Raw genomic sequence first — 15,313 nt, 5'->3', positions numbered from 1 at the left:
TTGCAATGATTTTTAAAAGTTCTATATCCAACTTCCTGTAAGTGTTTTCTTATTTTTAATGTTGTATTGATGTTTATTATTCCATAAATCAGACATGGGGCTAAGTACATTTAAAAGTACTTAAGTAAGGTACAAGTACTTTTGAGTTTTCCAAGTACAAAGTACTCCAGTTGAAATCAAGAGAGAATTTAAGTAAATACAAGTACATACTGGAAGTACTTAAGTAAAGTACAAGTACATTTTGCCGTAGCTAAACATATAGTGTATTTACTGTATTATGGTAAATAATAGGAGTGAGGTACAAACATAATTGTGCATTCAATCCACAGAACTGTTACACTGTATAAACATTAATTCCTCAAACTTTTCATCTGTTAGTCTACAATGTTCAAGTTTAAATACTTTTCCTGCGATTCTGAATAACTGCTCAACTGGGGCAGATGATGCAGGTGCTGAAAGCACATCTTTTGCAACTATGGAAAGGTAAAGATATCTTTTGCAGTTATCTTTCCAAAAGTTTGCAGGGTCGGTTTTCATTGGTACACATGTGGCTTCCTAGTAGCAATCAAGTTCAGCATGTAAACTAATTTCAGTTACCATGTCTTCTTGACATAAAGTGGTGTCTGGCAAAAAGTTAAACAAGGTCTTTCTCTTTTTTAAAGAACGTTCATGACTTCCAAGTTTCTCAACTACGGATATTGCTTGTGTGGCACACTCACCATAGTAGAACATTTTCCTTTCAGCAGCTGCCTTTAGTAAATCTGCAGATTCTTTCCTTTCAGATCTATCACAACAACAATGAAGCGTAAATCTAGGGTATAATATTGCTACTTAAATGTGTTTCATTCCTTTCATAGTAAGGCATACGCCTTTCTAAGGATGATTTCAGACCACTAACAAATGTAGAGTGGTATTTTGATACCATTCCTTTTACATGGTGAGCCAAACCCTTAAACGTGCATGAAACGTTTGGGCAATGCGTGTTTACACATTTCATGCATTCATGGTGACCTTAGGTGGGGTAGCTCAACCCCTTTAGCCTAAAACTACAATTGATCAAAATTCTATTCACTGGGCTACTTGGGGAAGGTTACGTTAACACTGTAACAGTGGACTTGTTATGAAGCAAAGAACAACGGCAATCAGTGTTATCCATCAACCAAGCTTCTCACCATGTTTGATTGTGGGTTTAGTCATGTGAGCTTGCTTTGGCCTAATGCGAAATTTAACACTAAAGTGAACAAACCTTATTGGAAGTCGATTGGAACAACCGCCATCAAGTTATGGAGCATTTTATAAAGGTATGTAAAGGTTTTACATGTTTATTTAACAAAAAGTTAATTACATGGCTAGTTCTGGCATCGTGCTTAAACAGAAAGGGGAAAGCCCTAGGTATCATTGTAACGCTTGTTACATTATGAGTAGAATGAAGTAAATCGCTTAGCCATAGGAGGTATGCTCCGACAGTTATAGCACTTTGTTTACAGCCATGTGTATTTGCCTATATATAGGCTTATGCACGCTTAAGGGTTAATGCAAGGCAAAACATATCCAGCTGATGGGATCAGGTTTACTTGCACAGAACCAGTGGCCTCTTCAAATGAATGGAGCAAGTATCTCAACAATGTCACGAAGGACATTGTGATCATAAGTTGACAGTTTGGGAGTACCATTTAATTCTGACAACTTGCTCTCTGGGATAGCAAATACAGACCTTATCATTTTCAACTGCGAGTTCCACCTTGTGTCATTGTCATTCTGTGGCCTCTTTTCTTCTTTAAGTGCATCAGTTGCTATGGTTGATCTTTGTGTAAAGGACGCAAGGTTGGAACATTGCTTGATAACAATTTTTATCTGGCCAGCTTTCTTTAATCCACCCTTCACAACCGATTGTAGAGTATGGGCAAAGCATGAATGATGCTCTAACAGATCATTCTCAGAAGAAATGTCTACAAATTCACAGTCTTCTTGACTATCAGTTTCGTCTTTTGATGTGTCTTCACTGTCATTTTCTTCCTTTGTGTCATCTTCGTAGCCTGGTAATGTTAACAATATTTTACACGCATTAGATGCACCAAACTGGTCTTAGTTACAGATGCAGTAGTTGAATTTGTAGCAGGAGATCTCAGTGGTGGATAATGTTCATTTTCAGAAATTACTCAAAACATTAGACCCTATATATGTATCAGCTACCAAGCAGAAAAACTTCGTCAACAAAATTGCTAAAAAACAAATTTGAGTTTGTGAAGAAAAGAATGCATCAGTTGCACAGTGCTAAAAGCATTAACCTTATTGTAGATCTATATGGTCTAACAGGCTAATGAGATCATATCTAGGAGTTGCTGGCCATTTTATTTCAGAGTCTTGGACACCGGAATCAGTTATGCTTGGATGCAACCATGTCATAGGGAGACACACGGCTGATAATATTGTACTGTGGTACGATGAAATCACTTTAGATTTTGGCACAAGTGACAAAGTAAAGCATGTTGCTACTGGTTGGATTTTTAGGATCATACTTTCTTGGATATTGTATGAAGTAATCTAGTGTTTGCTGTGAATCATCTTCTGGTTGCACTTTCTTTATGACTGCATGTATTCTCCTCTAAAAGTATCAACATTAACAAAAGAGAGTTTCATTATTACAATCAGAAATAAATGAGAAGGCAATAGAAGGATGCATGCTCCATAAATGATATCAATTTCTTACCAAGTGCTTCCGCCAATTGGATGTAGCTTTTATAGATCCAGCAAACTCCTTATTACAGTAATTCTTAAAATCTCCTTCAGGTAAAACTTCAAATGTTTTAAGACAGCAGGTACTTTCAGGTTTTGTCTACCATTCTCTTCTTCAACTTTTCTTAAAATGCACTAACTTTAACAATAGCATTGTTTTTGTTATACCAAAATGCTATGACATCATTAATTAAACAACTTCTTGTGCAAGTAAGGTTGTGAGAAGCACTAGAAGCATTTTGAAAAATTGTAAACTGCACCTTCATTCTCATTGCACACTCACACTGTTTACAAACTACAATGTTTACAGTACTTAAATGTACTTACAAGTACTTAAAAGTATTTTAAGTACTCAGGTACTTGGCAAAATACTTGAGTATAAGTACAAGTACATTGGGGTAATTATGAAAGCATTTAAGTAAAGTACAAGTACTTTCAAACTTGTACATCAGCATTGAAACTGGGTCACTACTGCTGACCCGGATGACCCACTGACCCGGATTGACCCGGATTAATTAAAGCTGAGGCGTGCAATAAGGGCTATGTTTCGGCTAGTCTCGAGCGAGCGAGACTATGTTTTGAGCGTTCGATTTGTGTTGAGTAAATCCAGACTTTGGAATTGCAACTTCAGCCTAGCTGTAGGTTGAAGACCAAAAAAAAAAAGGTCATCACAATAGCTATCCCTCACTATAGATACCCTCAGTTTCGTGCTACATACTGCATTTACTAATAAATGGGCGTGGCTGAGCATATGTTTGTAACGTGGTAAGTGGGCGTGGCTCACAAATGAGCTACGCGATAGCGTTTATAAGTTTCCACGTCATCAAACAAACAATTTCATTTCTCACATGATCCAATCCGGGTCAGACCCGGATAATTTGTAAACCGGGTCGGACCCGGATGACCCGGAGAAAATGTGACCCGGTTGACCCAGATGACCCGGATGACCCGACCTGGTTTCAACGCTGTTGTACATAAGTGTACTTAAGTATAAGTACTCATGTACTGGCCCCATGTCTGCGATTTATGTCACATGAAATGTCTCTAGGAAGATTTTCAAAGGCAGAATTTTAGGCAGCATACATCACTTTAGGGGCAATCCTTAAATGGTACTACCATACAGCATTAAATACAAGAAAAACAGTTACAGGTGGCTGGATATAGAATTTTCAAAATTGCTGAAACTTGATATTTGGTCTGCCTGCCTGCCTGCCTGCCTGCCTGCCTGCCTGCCTGCCTGCCTGCCTGCCTGCCTGCCTGCCTGCCTGCCTGCCTGCCTGCCTGCCTGCCTGCCTGCCTGCCTGCCTGCCTGCCTGCCTGCCTGCCTGCCTGCCTGCCTGCCTGCCTGCCTGCCTGCCTGCCTGCCTGCCTGCCTGCCTGCCTGCCTGCCTGCCTGCCTGCCTGCCTGCCTGCCTGCCTGCCTGCCTGCCTGCCTGCCTGCCTGCCTGCCTGCCTGCCTGCCTGCCTGCCTGCCTGCCTGCCTGCCTGCCTGCCTGCCTGCCTGCCTGCCTGCCTGCCTGCAGTGTTGGAAGTAACACGTTAATATTACGTAATGCGTTACTTATGTAGCGCATTACGTAATATTATTACTTTTGTGGTAGCTAAGTATTATAACGAAATAAGCTATAAAAACAGGTAATATATCTCAAGTTACTTTACTTACAAATGTAACGTGTTTCCTAAGTAACATAGTTACTGTAACAAGTCTAATATTACGTAATATTATTACTAAAAGTAACGGAGTTACTAATCTCATTAGTAATCCACTGAGTAATTCCTAGCCACAATGAAGTAATGAAGCCTACTGAATGAAGCTTATTCATCAGCTTCTTACTTATAACCAAGATTTGCATATTGCCCAACAATGAAATCATGTCACGTGATAAGGTGGTAGTGTCACATGTGACTGCTTAAGGCTGTGGACACAAAGTAATATAATATGTAATATTATTATTACTTTATTTTATGGGTAATATGTAACTGTAGCTAAATAGTTCTGTAGCAAGTAATATATAATATGTAACTAGTTACTTTTACAAGTAACTGTCCCAATACTGCTGCCTACCTGCCTGACCACATTCACGAGGCTCGAAGCCAAACAAGGTAGTGGATGGCCACTATTTTATGCACAATTACAAACTCACCAGTGGCATGTGACTTATGGAGTTCCGACAAACGTGTATCCTCTGCCTTGTCTTTCCATTTATCTTCGATCAAGTGGCCATCTTCTTCATGGAGCAAAACCATATTGAGGCATTGATTTTCCATATCAACACTTTCTGTGAACAGTATATCTGTTTTTTACATTAGAGGCTGCAGTACAAGTTGCTATAGAGCTGAAGTGCTGGTAACTGTAAAGCTGTAGTAACAATAACAATAGTATAATTTAGATGCCACAATTTTTTTAAAAGTGTTTACACTACTGTAAAAGGTACTGGATACCCAGTAGATGCCTGTAACTTCACAATGGGTTCGAGACCATGCCCATTAACGATCATGATTGACCAATAACATCAAACGCGGAGACCACACCTCTTATATAACAATCTATTGACTTGAACATGATGAACCCACCCCCTTGTTGATCTATTTGTATTTATAATAATAGTATGGTGAAAATAAGGAATAGTGGCCATGCCCCTTTGTAGACTAGAGGCTTATTTGAGTTGCATGTGGGATCCCAACATTGGTACTTTTATTATACATGCCAATGTAGAGATTTTCTCACAGAGACCATCATTCATCTCTTATTTTGCTACTTTTAGATCCCTACTTCATTATTATACTATTTTAGCTGGTGGAGTGTGTCTGTTAGAGGATCTCTATTGTTATCCTGTTGGTAGCTAATGCTGTTTTTATAAAACTAACATATGTTTGTGTTTAATCATTATGTTTTTTGGTCTTGTGTGCTATGTACTTCCTCATACAGATTAGTTACGTAGAAATTTGAAGATTATTCAAAATGTTGAGAGCGTTGTTGTGTCTGTTGAGTTTGAGTTTGGTTGTTAGTGGTGCAGAATTCTTACCGAGAGGAGGAGGTGATCTGTTGAGAGTGTTAGTGAGGGCTAGATCAGGTGAAGTGATCACATCCTCCAATACTACACTATACAAATTATCTGATCAACTGACTATACAGAACACAGTTAGTTATGATGGTCACTTGACTGTGTTAACTGCTACAACTAGTGGTCACCTGTTTTTGTGTGATAGTAGTCTAACTTGTAACCTCACCACTCCCAATGGTAGCATTGTCACTATTAACAACTTCCTCAGGTCTGGAATAAAAGTGACCAGTGTCTCATTATTACCACAATCAGATCCTAACATTGTCTATGTTCACAGTAGTGAAATAATCCTCAGTAGCAATCATAGAACATTCACTATTGGTAACATAACTATTGATGAATCTAGTTATTCTGGCAGAGGAAATATCATAGAATCAGCTATTGTACAAAGAAATGTCATTTCTACCATTACAACTGATCAGTTTGTGTATTACATACTCAACTATCGTGGGGGTAATAATTTTCAAGTTCGACTTGTTCGCATTTGTGCTAATGATACTGGTGTGACTGTGACTACTCCATTTGGAACTCAACATCGCATTGATTCATTATATGAGCTCAGGTTACAGTGTGATACTAGTGGACTATCAGCTCTGTCATCGGCTTACATCAGTGATGTTAATGGTGCCCACATTATTGTGAGCTTCAGTGACATGACAGGAGATCATGTTTTGTGTGATTACAACGAGAATGTTATTAGTTCATTGTTTACTGACAAGTTCACTGAGTGTGTGTCTGGAGGAACAGGATTAGCTGGTAGAACCGTTAATCAAGGAACACGAACCCCTTGTCGCAGTGTTGCAATGTCATCCGTAAGTTTTGCTGTGCACGCAGAAAGTGTTATGGTATGAAATTTTCATGGTTGCATACTAAAATTTCATGGATTGTGTACTGGTTGTATTCACTTCTTGTCTCTTGTTGCTCAGAGTAAGGTGAAACACAAAAAGAGTTGTCTCGTGTTTTTGCATTGTGACTATGAGGAATATAACTCATTATTTTAAGCCAGCCAAGCCAAGCTCTAGCATGTTGCAGCTGTCAACAGTCATGGTAACAATTGCTTTATTCTTTGGCCTGCCGCAAAAGGGTTCCTTGCATTTCTAGATTTTCAAGGTCTCTCCAACTATAGATATGGTTGCTACCCATGAATAATGATGGTAATAGAATGTATCATCTATGTCGTGTTGCATTAGCTAGCTAGCTAGCATGTATAGCTATAAATTTTCATGTATTTCATTTTCACAGTTACTCTGTTAACCGTGAAATCCATGAAAATTGCATACTGTGAAAATTTCCTTGTATAAAGTATGTCAACATGAGTTTGCTTGACCAGCAAACGTTTATTGTGAAATGCTTTGATTATGTTATATGCATAGTACTAATTTACGAAAATAATTGGCTGATAGTCCTCCTATACTCTGTTGGTTGGATATAATACTCATACAGTCATCGGTCATGTTGATACATTTGTAATGTGGTACATATCACTGTATGGTTATTAAGAGCCTGTTCTTCTATCTCGCCATCTAAACACTTCACTGTGTTTCAATCTAACAATTATTCTCCATTTAACTCCATATCCTTATTTGGTTATTGAAGACACTGCTGGAAGGTGTAGTGAACCAGACCAAACAGGACTGTTATTCCTAGCAGGTCAATTTTAGAGCTATGCTGACATGGTACACTGTGTGTTTACAGTAACTATTCTAGTTTGAGTGCTAGAGGCTGTTAGACTAAGTTTAGTCCTTATAACTCTTGTTCACCTCTGATGGCGGAAGTGTAAAGCTGTTTTAAATATGTATTGTACTATTAGAGTTATTTCTCCCTACAGGAATGTGCTATAGGTATTGACAATGATCACTCCCTGGAGGTGGATGATCCTTATGATGGTGATGTGGTGTTGAGTACTAATAGTGGGATCGTGTCTTTGTTAACTACTAATAGTTATGGCTTCTCTTACCTGTTTACTGCCACTACTGACACACTAGTTCATAAGGTAATAAATGTTGTAGATAATGAAATATTGTGCGAGAGGTGGGTAACGACTTGAAATTTTGTAGGTCACCTCTGAAATTATTTCTGAAAGATGAAATATTACCTGAAATTTTGTACATTTGAAAGATGAAAGTTGATCAAAAGTTTACAGAAATCTAAAACTAAATATTTTGTAATTGGATTTACAGACTTTTTAAAAAATTTACATTTACTGAGAAATATGAATTTAAAAGATGAAATATGGGCACTCATATTTCAATATTTGAAATTTCATAGACTATTTTGGCTTGTTACCTACCCCCGATATTGTGGTAAGGTTGACGATGTGCTATACCAAGTTAGAATTGGACTTTATTTCGCCATGTGCTGAATAATTTAGTCAAATTGGTAAATTTATCATACTTATTATTAATAGTGTTAATTGTTGCAGAATATCACTGACAGTCATTGATCAGTCAGAAAGCAAGTAACCATCCTGAAGGATTAGTATCTATTATGTGCATGGTTACCAGCCTGAATTTGTCTTGCATTTATACTAGCTAACTCAAAAGGCCTCTCTTATACAAACTTCTGCTCTTCAAAATGCATCACAGTACCAATTACATTACAAAACACTTGTATTAATATGCTCATTTAAATCAAATACAATTAAACCTTTTTATTCCTACACCTTTTTGTGATCCAGAATGCCTCTACGTATATTGTTTGCTGTACCAAAATGATTGTAATACTGCCTTAATATTCCATTTTTGGCACTAATAAGCATCAGATTCAGTGTAGTATATGTACAGTAACAAAAATTAATATGTTCTCTTTTAGCTATTCATCACTATGTGTTTGTTTTATTCATGGACTGTAAATTTCAGTAATTTTATCATCATACTGTACAATAGTAAGGATCATGAAATTTTGAACTTTTCTGTCCAAAAAGATCACCCTAAAACCAGCCTCACAATACAACCATGGTGCCTTGACAGATATAACCAAGCCCAAAAGTACCTTTAGTACAACCTGAAACGCTTTCAATGTGTAGGTTGTTGTAATATTTTCTAATTATTCAGTGGAATTTTCTACTGACTGCCTGCCTGCCTGCCTGCCCGCCTGCCTGCCTGCCTGCCTGCCTGCCTGCCTGCCTGCCTGCCTGACTTACTGACTGACTGATGCCTTCAGACGTCAATAACGGCTAAGGCTATACAGGCTTGATTTTTTTTCACTATGCGACATTGCTTCAGCCTGACAGGTGTCTTTTGACATACCGCATTACAGACAATGCCTGCTTCATGGACTTTACCAGCATCCTCCTTTGTATCCCATTTGTCTTTGCTGACAGCGCAAGGTGTTGATTCACGGTAGTGCCACATGGTGGCTTCTCTATACATTCGTAATGGGAATTGTCAGCATTTTCCATTGTTACTCAATTGAAAAAACCTTCTTCATTTGTAATGCTGTGTAATAGACTGAACATAGCTGAAAATGAATAATGGCCTATTTCAGTATTTGATAGTTGGGGCACATGCTCAGGCAAAAACAATAAGCCTGGCACCATTCTTTCTTAGAAAATGGTATATACATAAAACTCTTTGATCTTTTGGAGATAATGAGGTCATTAAAATCCACTAAATGACCTGCTAGCAGGTTCTTAAAAACCTGTGAGCACTGTAGGCTATTAGCCTGTAATATGCTTGGGAGAGCATAGCAAATCAATAATTGAAAGTGAGATTTGCAATGCTTGAGGTCTTTTCTACTAGCTCAAAGTCACCCAAGCCAACATAAGTTTGACCAATCCATTCCTTCTAATAGCATGCCTAAAGCAGTTTGATTATAAGAAGTACTATTTAAAGTTATAGCTATGTTCGTCAATATGAACGGAGAAGTCCTGGATCAGTAATATCACAGAAAATTCCATGTAGCACCCATCACTTTTTTTATTTTGCATTATATATTATTTTGTTATGTGGGTAAGGTCAGTACACGAAACCAAGCCTGGTCTTTATACTGCTGTTGTGCCATAAATACAGCAACTCGTCGTCACTATAATCACTCAAACCAATTGTTACATTAATGCACCTGTTCTTTACACTGCTGTTATTAAGGTCAGTACACGAAACCAAGCCTGGTCTTTATACTGCTGTTGTGCCATAAATACAGCAACTCGTCGTCACTATAATCACTCAAACCAATTGTTACATTAATGCACCTGTTCTTTACACTGCTGTGATGCCATGGCACATGCAATGGTAGCAACTGGTTGGTTTTCTTGTCAAGATGATTATCTTCACTAGCGTCCATCTTCAGGAAGTAGCAATAAGGTGCTAGCTTTGATTTCAGCTCTTCGACAGAAATATGCCCCGTCTTCCAGACTCATGTTAAGATCGTGTGATGGTTTTGATATGGCATCTAATCCAATCCCACAATAACTTCACCATATAAAATGCTTTCATTTTCTAAGTAAATCAAGCTAAATAGGAGATGGCTAGGCTTGGCCGAAAAGTCTTCCTATGCCGGTGTCTGCATGTACAAATCACAATGTCACTACCAGTGGCGTAGCCAGTCTTACATGATTACCAGGGATTTGGCAGTCATTACCCATACATGCAGGAGTACTTTAAACTGGCATATTGAGTTCCAATTGTCAGGACTTAGACTGGGCTCTAGCCCTGGAAAGCCTAGGTGTAGCCTGCTAGCAACAGTGTGTAACAAAGTGGAACACCATAGGTATAGTCAGCAAAGTCTGGTTAGCATGCATGTGGTCATGGCTAAATGTTTGCAACTGCCAATGTCACTAGCTGATCGGAGAGTGCGCTAGAATATGTACACAGTAGCTAGTTACAGTGACATAAGCACAGTAGCACACAATCCTCCCATATAAGACTGTCAGACTTCACACTCTGTAAGTTGTTTATGACATGGATACCATATGGGAGGGTTGTTGATGATATGTGGTTAGACCACAAAATATTTTTAAATGGTAGGGTTGTAATAAACACCCCACCCAACCTTTTTTGCGTGTGAAAAGCAGCCATGATATCAGCGCTACCATTTATCTTCCACCTATAATGGACAAACAAAGCACTCACTGTGATTGCTAGAAAGAAGAATAAACTGGATGCGTGCTTAAACGGCTTCTCGTAGCGAAGACGGGCAGCTCACTAGAGACCCTATTATGGCGATCTTGTAAGGTAAAAGAGTGCTGCACAACTTCAATCTGCCATCTATTAACGTTATAAAGACTATAGTCAAACAATACGCATCCCTGAGCACACAGGATTCCGTAATTTTGTTCTTCTATGGCTTCTTCCGTATACGGAACAGCAGGCAATGGCGAAGAAGAACTTAGAAATTTATCGAGGTGGAAGCCGGTTAGCGATCTGTGGAGTACGGGTTAATTAATGGGTCATGGACACGCGGAAGGACTCAGTGAGTAAGGCTGTGTAGTTTTTATTGCGAAAAAATGGAAGCCTTGGGCTGTACACGAGTGAAACAAAATAATAATAATATGAACAATTTGCGTAAAATTCGCAATTTTTGAATGTTTCTAAATTTCGTCTAAACCATTTTTACTGCTATATCACCATTTGTCTGAGTTCAGTCTTTGATAATAAGCCATCTGAGTGTTGTTTTGTGCTCGAGTCTGCTTTCTAAGGCTGGTTTTAGGTGACTGCTCTATTAGGATTTTCAAAAATTCCACTGCTATCCCTATTATGAACCCACTATCGTGGTTCATGACTAGTGAACATTTAATCTCTAATTCAGTCTACACCCATGACTGAATTAGAGATTAAATGTCCACTAGTATATCTTCAGGTGTAGGTGATCTCCCTTGTTTCCCTACTATGATCTGTAATCGAACTTAAAATTTCTAACTTTTTACTTGTACTTGTATTTTTATAGTAGCCACTGTGTTTTGTTGACTGAATGAGTCCAACTGGGGTGCTGGGTACCCCCCATTTCCAGGATATTTTGTGCAATAGTGGTCATGTGAGCTGCCACTACGCTGCACTATATGTGCAATACTATTGAACATTTTATATTTTATCACTAAATGTTCAAAAAGACAATCTCCTGGCACCAGTTTCCTGAGAAAGCATGTCCCCCACACTTCCATAATAAACCTTATGTACCCTAGACATACAGTAGACCCTCAGTTATCCGAACCCCTATGTACATTTCCATTTGAAAAGGTGTTCGGATAACTGAAGAGACACCAAAATCACATAATCACACACTACACAGGTGGATTTGTATTACAGACAGTATGTAAATGATGTACATACATGATACAAGTAACTCTTGCTATAATAACAATACTGTTTCAATACTGTTTGTACACTGTATGATTATTTTATTGTACACGAAAAAAATTTGATAGGGATAACTGCTTCATTGTACCCAATCGTTTTGTAACAGCAAGGGATCATAACTCACCTAAAGTGGTCAAATTATACAGGTTAGCTTCTGGCTGAAACTCCAGCCACTTCAAGCATTTGTCTAGCATATCTGCTGCAGCTCTATGAGAGATGGGACATCTTTCAACTGTATTCTCATCATCATCATCATCATCTTGGTCAACATCATCTTCACCAGTTACAGCATTTTCTTGCTGAATAACTTCACAGATTTCATCATCAGTGTAAACTTTAAAACCTTGATCATTTCTGTCTTGTTCTAACCAGTCAGACACATCATCCTCTCCAATTTGGTTATCTTCACCCTGTACTCTGTTCAACATCGTTGCCCATCTCTGATACATCAGCAGTGTGTTCATCAAACTCCACCATCTGGATATCATCCTCACTGTCCAATGGTATTATTTTCTCCCATGACTTTCCAACTGTTTCGCCCTTAACCTCATCCCATGCCTCACTGATGAGATCCACCACTACCTTCATGTTGACAGATTTCAAAAAATCTACAATCGACATTCCATCTTCATCTGCGAATAACATTCTACCCAGCAGCTTTTTCTTATATCTACACTTCAAACCAATTAAAACACCTTGATCCATTGGTTGGATAAGTGATGTAACATTAGGAGGTAGGAATTTGGCAATAATCTTGCCATTCTCACTAACCAACTCATTTGCATCAGGATGTACAGCACAATTATCAAGGACCAGCACAGCTTCACAATCTTCCCCTAATTTTTCTTCAACACATGGAATGAAGTGGCTATGAAACCATTCATGGAATAGACTAGATTCTATCCATGCATTCTTTTGTGCAGAGTACACAATAGGTAGAAGATCCATATTGATGCCTCTAAAGCACCTGGGCTTTTTAGACTTTCCAATAAGATGGATAGGCAGCTTAATGGTACCTGATGCATTAGAACAAACATTCAGTGTAATCCGATCTTTGGCTTTTTTCAATCCATCCACTGACTTTTCAAATGAAGCTGCAAGTGTTTTTTCTGGCAACAAATGAAAATAAAGTCCAGTTTCATCACAGTTAAAAATGCTATCTAGTGAAAGGTTCCTTGAACTGACAAAGTCATGAAATGTGGGTACAAAGTCCACAGCGGCATCAGAATTAGCAGATAACTTTTCGCCTTGGCTTGAAATACATCGTATTTCATGCCTGTTACAAAATCTCCATCTCCACCCTTCACTAGCAACAAACCGGTAGTCTTCTCCAAACAGCTTCTTGCTAAGTTGGACAGCCTTCTGGCACAAAATAGGCCCCGTTACCGGTATCCCATCCATTTGCTTTTGTTTAAACCACAAATAAACAGCCTTGTCCAGTACAACATTATTCCCCAGCCGTATTGTCTTTGGTTGGCGATACATTCCCATATCCAGCATCTCCTTCTTAAACTCGAGAAGTTTCTGGCGGTCTTTCTTAATATCACTTACAGTGCTCTTACCAATGTCATACTTTGTAGCTATTGCTGCCAATGAATAATTGTCGTCAAGTAACTCAAGAATTTTAAGTTTTTTGTCCAGAGTTAATACTTTCCTCTTACGTTTATCCGTCACCATATTGAAATTTTATTCTCACGTGCATGGGTTGACGTCATTTTATTTACCACAATTGATTTCGAATAATCGAGGGTCCGGATAAACGGGGGCCGGATAACCGAGTGTCTACTGTATTATATTAATTATTAAAAGTCTCCTGTTTTACTTTCTGTTTATTATCCTATATATTCTACAGTACTCAGTGACTATCAATTCTAGTACACTAACACTAAGGGAGTCATTCAGTATAACAGTTGGACCAGTGACATCACTAGCTGTATCACCTGATCAAAATGTAATTTATGCTCTAACTCCTAATAAGGTATGGACTACTTATACATTACATTAATTTTCTTTTAAATGAAGTAGGGATCCAAACAATAAAAAGTAGTGAAACAAGAGATGAATGATGGTATTACAACATACCTTGGTGGGAAAATCCCTACATTGGCATGGTATAACAATTATTTTGTTCAATGCCAAAGTAGGGATTTTCTCAGTGAGTTATGTTTGCAATACCATCATTCATCTCTTGTTTCACTACTTTTTATCACTTGAATCCCTACTTCATTTTAAATATACTAATTTGTTTGGTTTTTTTGTTTTAGCATAAATCTATATACACACATGTGACTGTTCTGTTAGGCTGACTGCTGTATTAGAGAATCTTAAATCAGTGCTGTATGTATTTGATGTTACATGGCTAATATTATTTGTTGCGTAAGACGTTTCTAGGCAGATTTTTAAAGAGCAAAATTTTAGGTGTCGTGTTATTTTAGGAAGGATCCCCACTTAAACAGTACAGTACATATTAGTTAAGCAAGTAATTTTGTGACCGATGGTGTTTGGTTTTGTTTGGAGTCTTTGAACTAAGTAGTGGCCAGACTGTGTGGCCAAAAGGAGGTACTTAGCCATGTTACAATTATTTGTAAACCAGTTTACAACTGATTTGTATCACTGGTGGCAGCCTTTGATCTGCCCACGCACCATACTACAAATATATATATATGTAATAGTTATACCTTGGGCACAAGTGCTTTGTCTGATATATATACACAAGCCCGAGGGCCACAGGCCCGAGGGCGAGTATGTATACAGGCAAAGCACGAGTGCCCGTGGTATAACTAATATGTTCAACTTTAACATGCTGGCAAAATCTTTAGTTGCTATACCCTTCTCATATATAGGGAACCAAATAAGCTGTGATTGTGGGATTCAATTTTAATACATCAAACAGTAGTTTGATTTTATTTTTGCTAATATAACAATTTTAAGAGACTGGTGTTAATTACTTTAATTACTACATTTACAAAAGCAAAAAACAAACTACTGTTGATATATTAAAATTGAATCCCACAATCACAGGTTTTTTTGGCAAAATTCAATCCCACAATTACAGCTTGCTTAATTCCATATATAAGGGAAGAGGATAACAGTATAACATCAAAGAAATCTGATGATTTATATACACACTGGCTTAATGAGATATACACACTTATATCTCTTTAAGGCAGTGTTTAACAAGATATTTACCATTTTTACACCTCAGATCAAAGGAAAGCC

The 15,313-nt window shown here is 38.0% G+C and overlaps 1 protein-coding gene across 2 annotated transcripts in view; it reads left to right on the top strand.

The window, feature by feature from the left end:
• The first annotated feature begins 5,683 nt into the window (after positions 1-5,683).
• LOC136252532 (plexin-A4-like) overlaps positions 5,684-15,313 on the top strand; it is a 67,402-nt gene continuing 57,772 nt past the window's right edge. Inside the window, exons 1-3 of one of the 2 annotated variants that reach the window (XM_066044991.1) lie at positions 5,684-6,613; positions 7,630-7,794; positions 13,947-14,072. In XM_066044991.1, the coding sequence (XP_065901063.1) occupies positions 5,699-6,613; positions 7,630-7,794; positions 13,947-14,072 (1,206 nt within the window). In that variant the 5' untranslated portion in view covers positions 5,684-5,698. Of the gene's footprint in view, positions 6,614-7,629; positions 7,795-11,174; positions 11,211-13,946; positions 14,073-15,313 lie in introns of those variants that run through there. The other variant, XM_066044992.1, reaches the window with a different exon arrangement.

The sequence above is a fragment of the Dysidea avara genome, chromosome 4 (genome assembly GCF_963678975.1).
Source record: "Dysidea avara chromosome 4, odDysAvar1.4, whole genome shotgun sequence".
Taxonomy (NCBI): domain Eukaryota; kingdom Metazoa; phylum Porifera; class Demospongiae; order Dictyoceratida; family Dysideidae; genus Dysidea; species Dysidea avara.
This window is presented reverse-complemented; position numbering and strand designations above follow the sequence as displayed.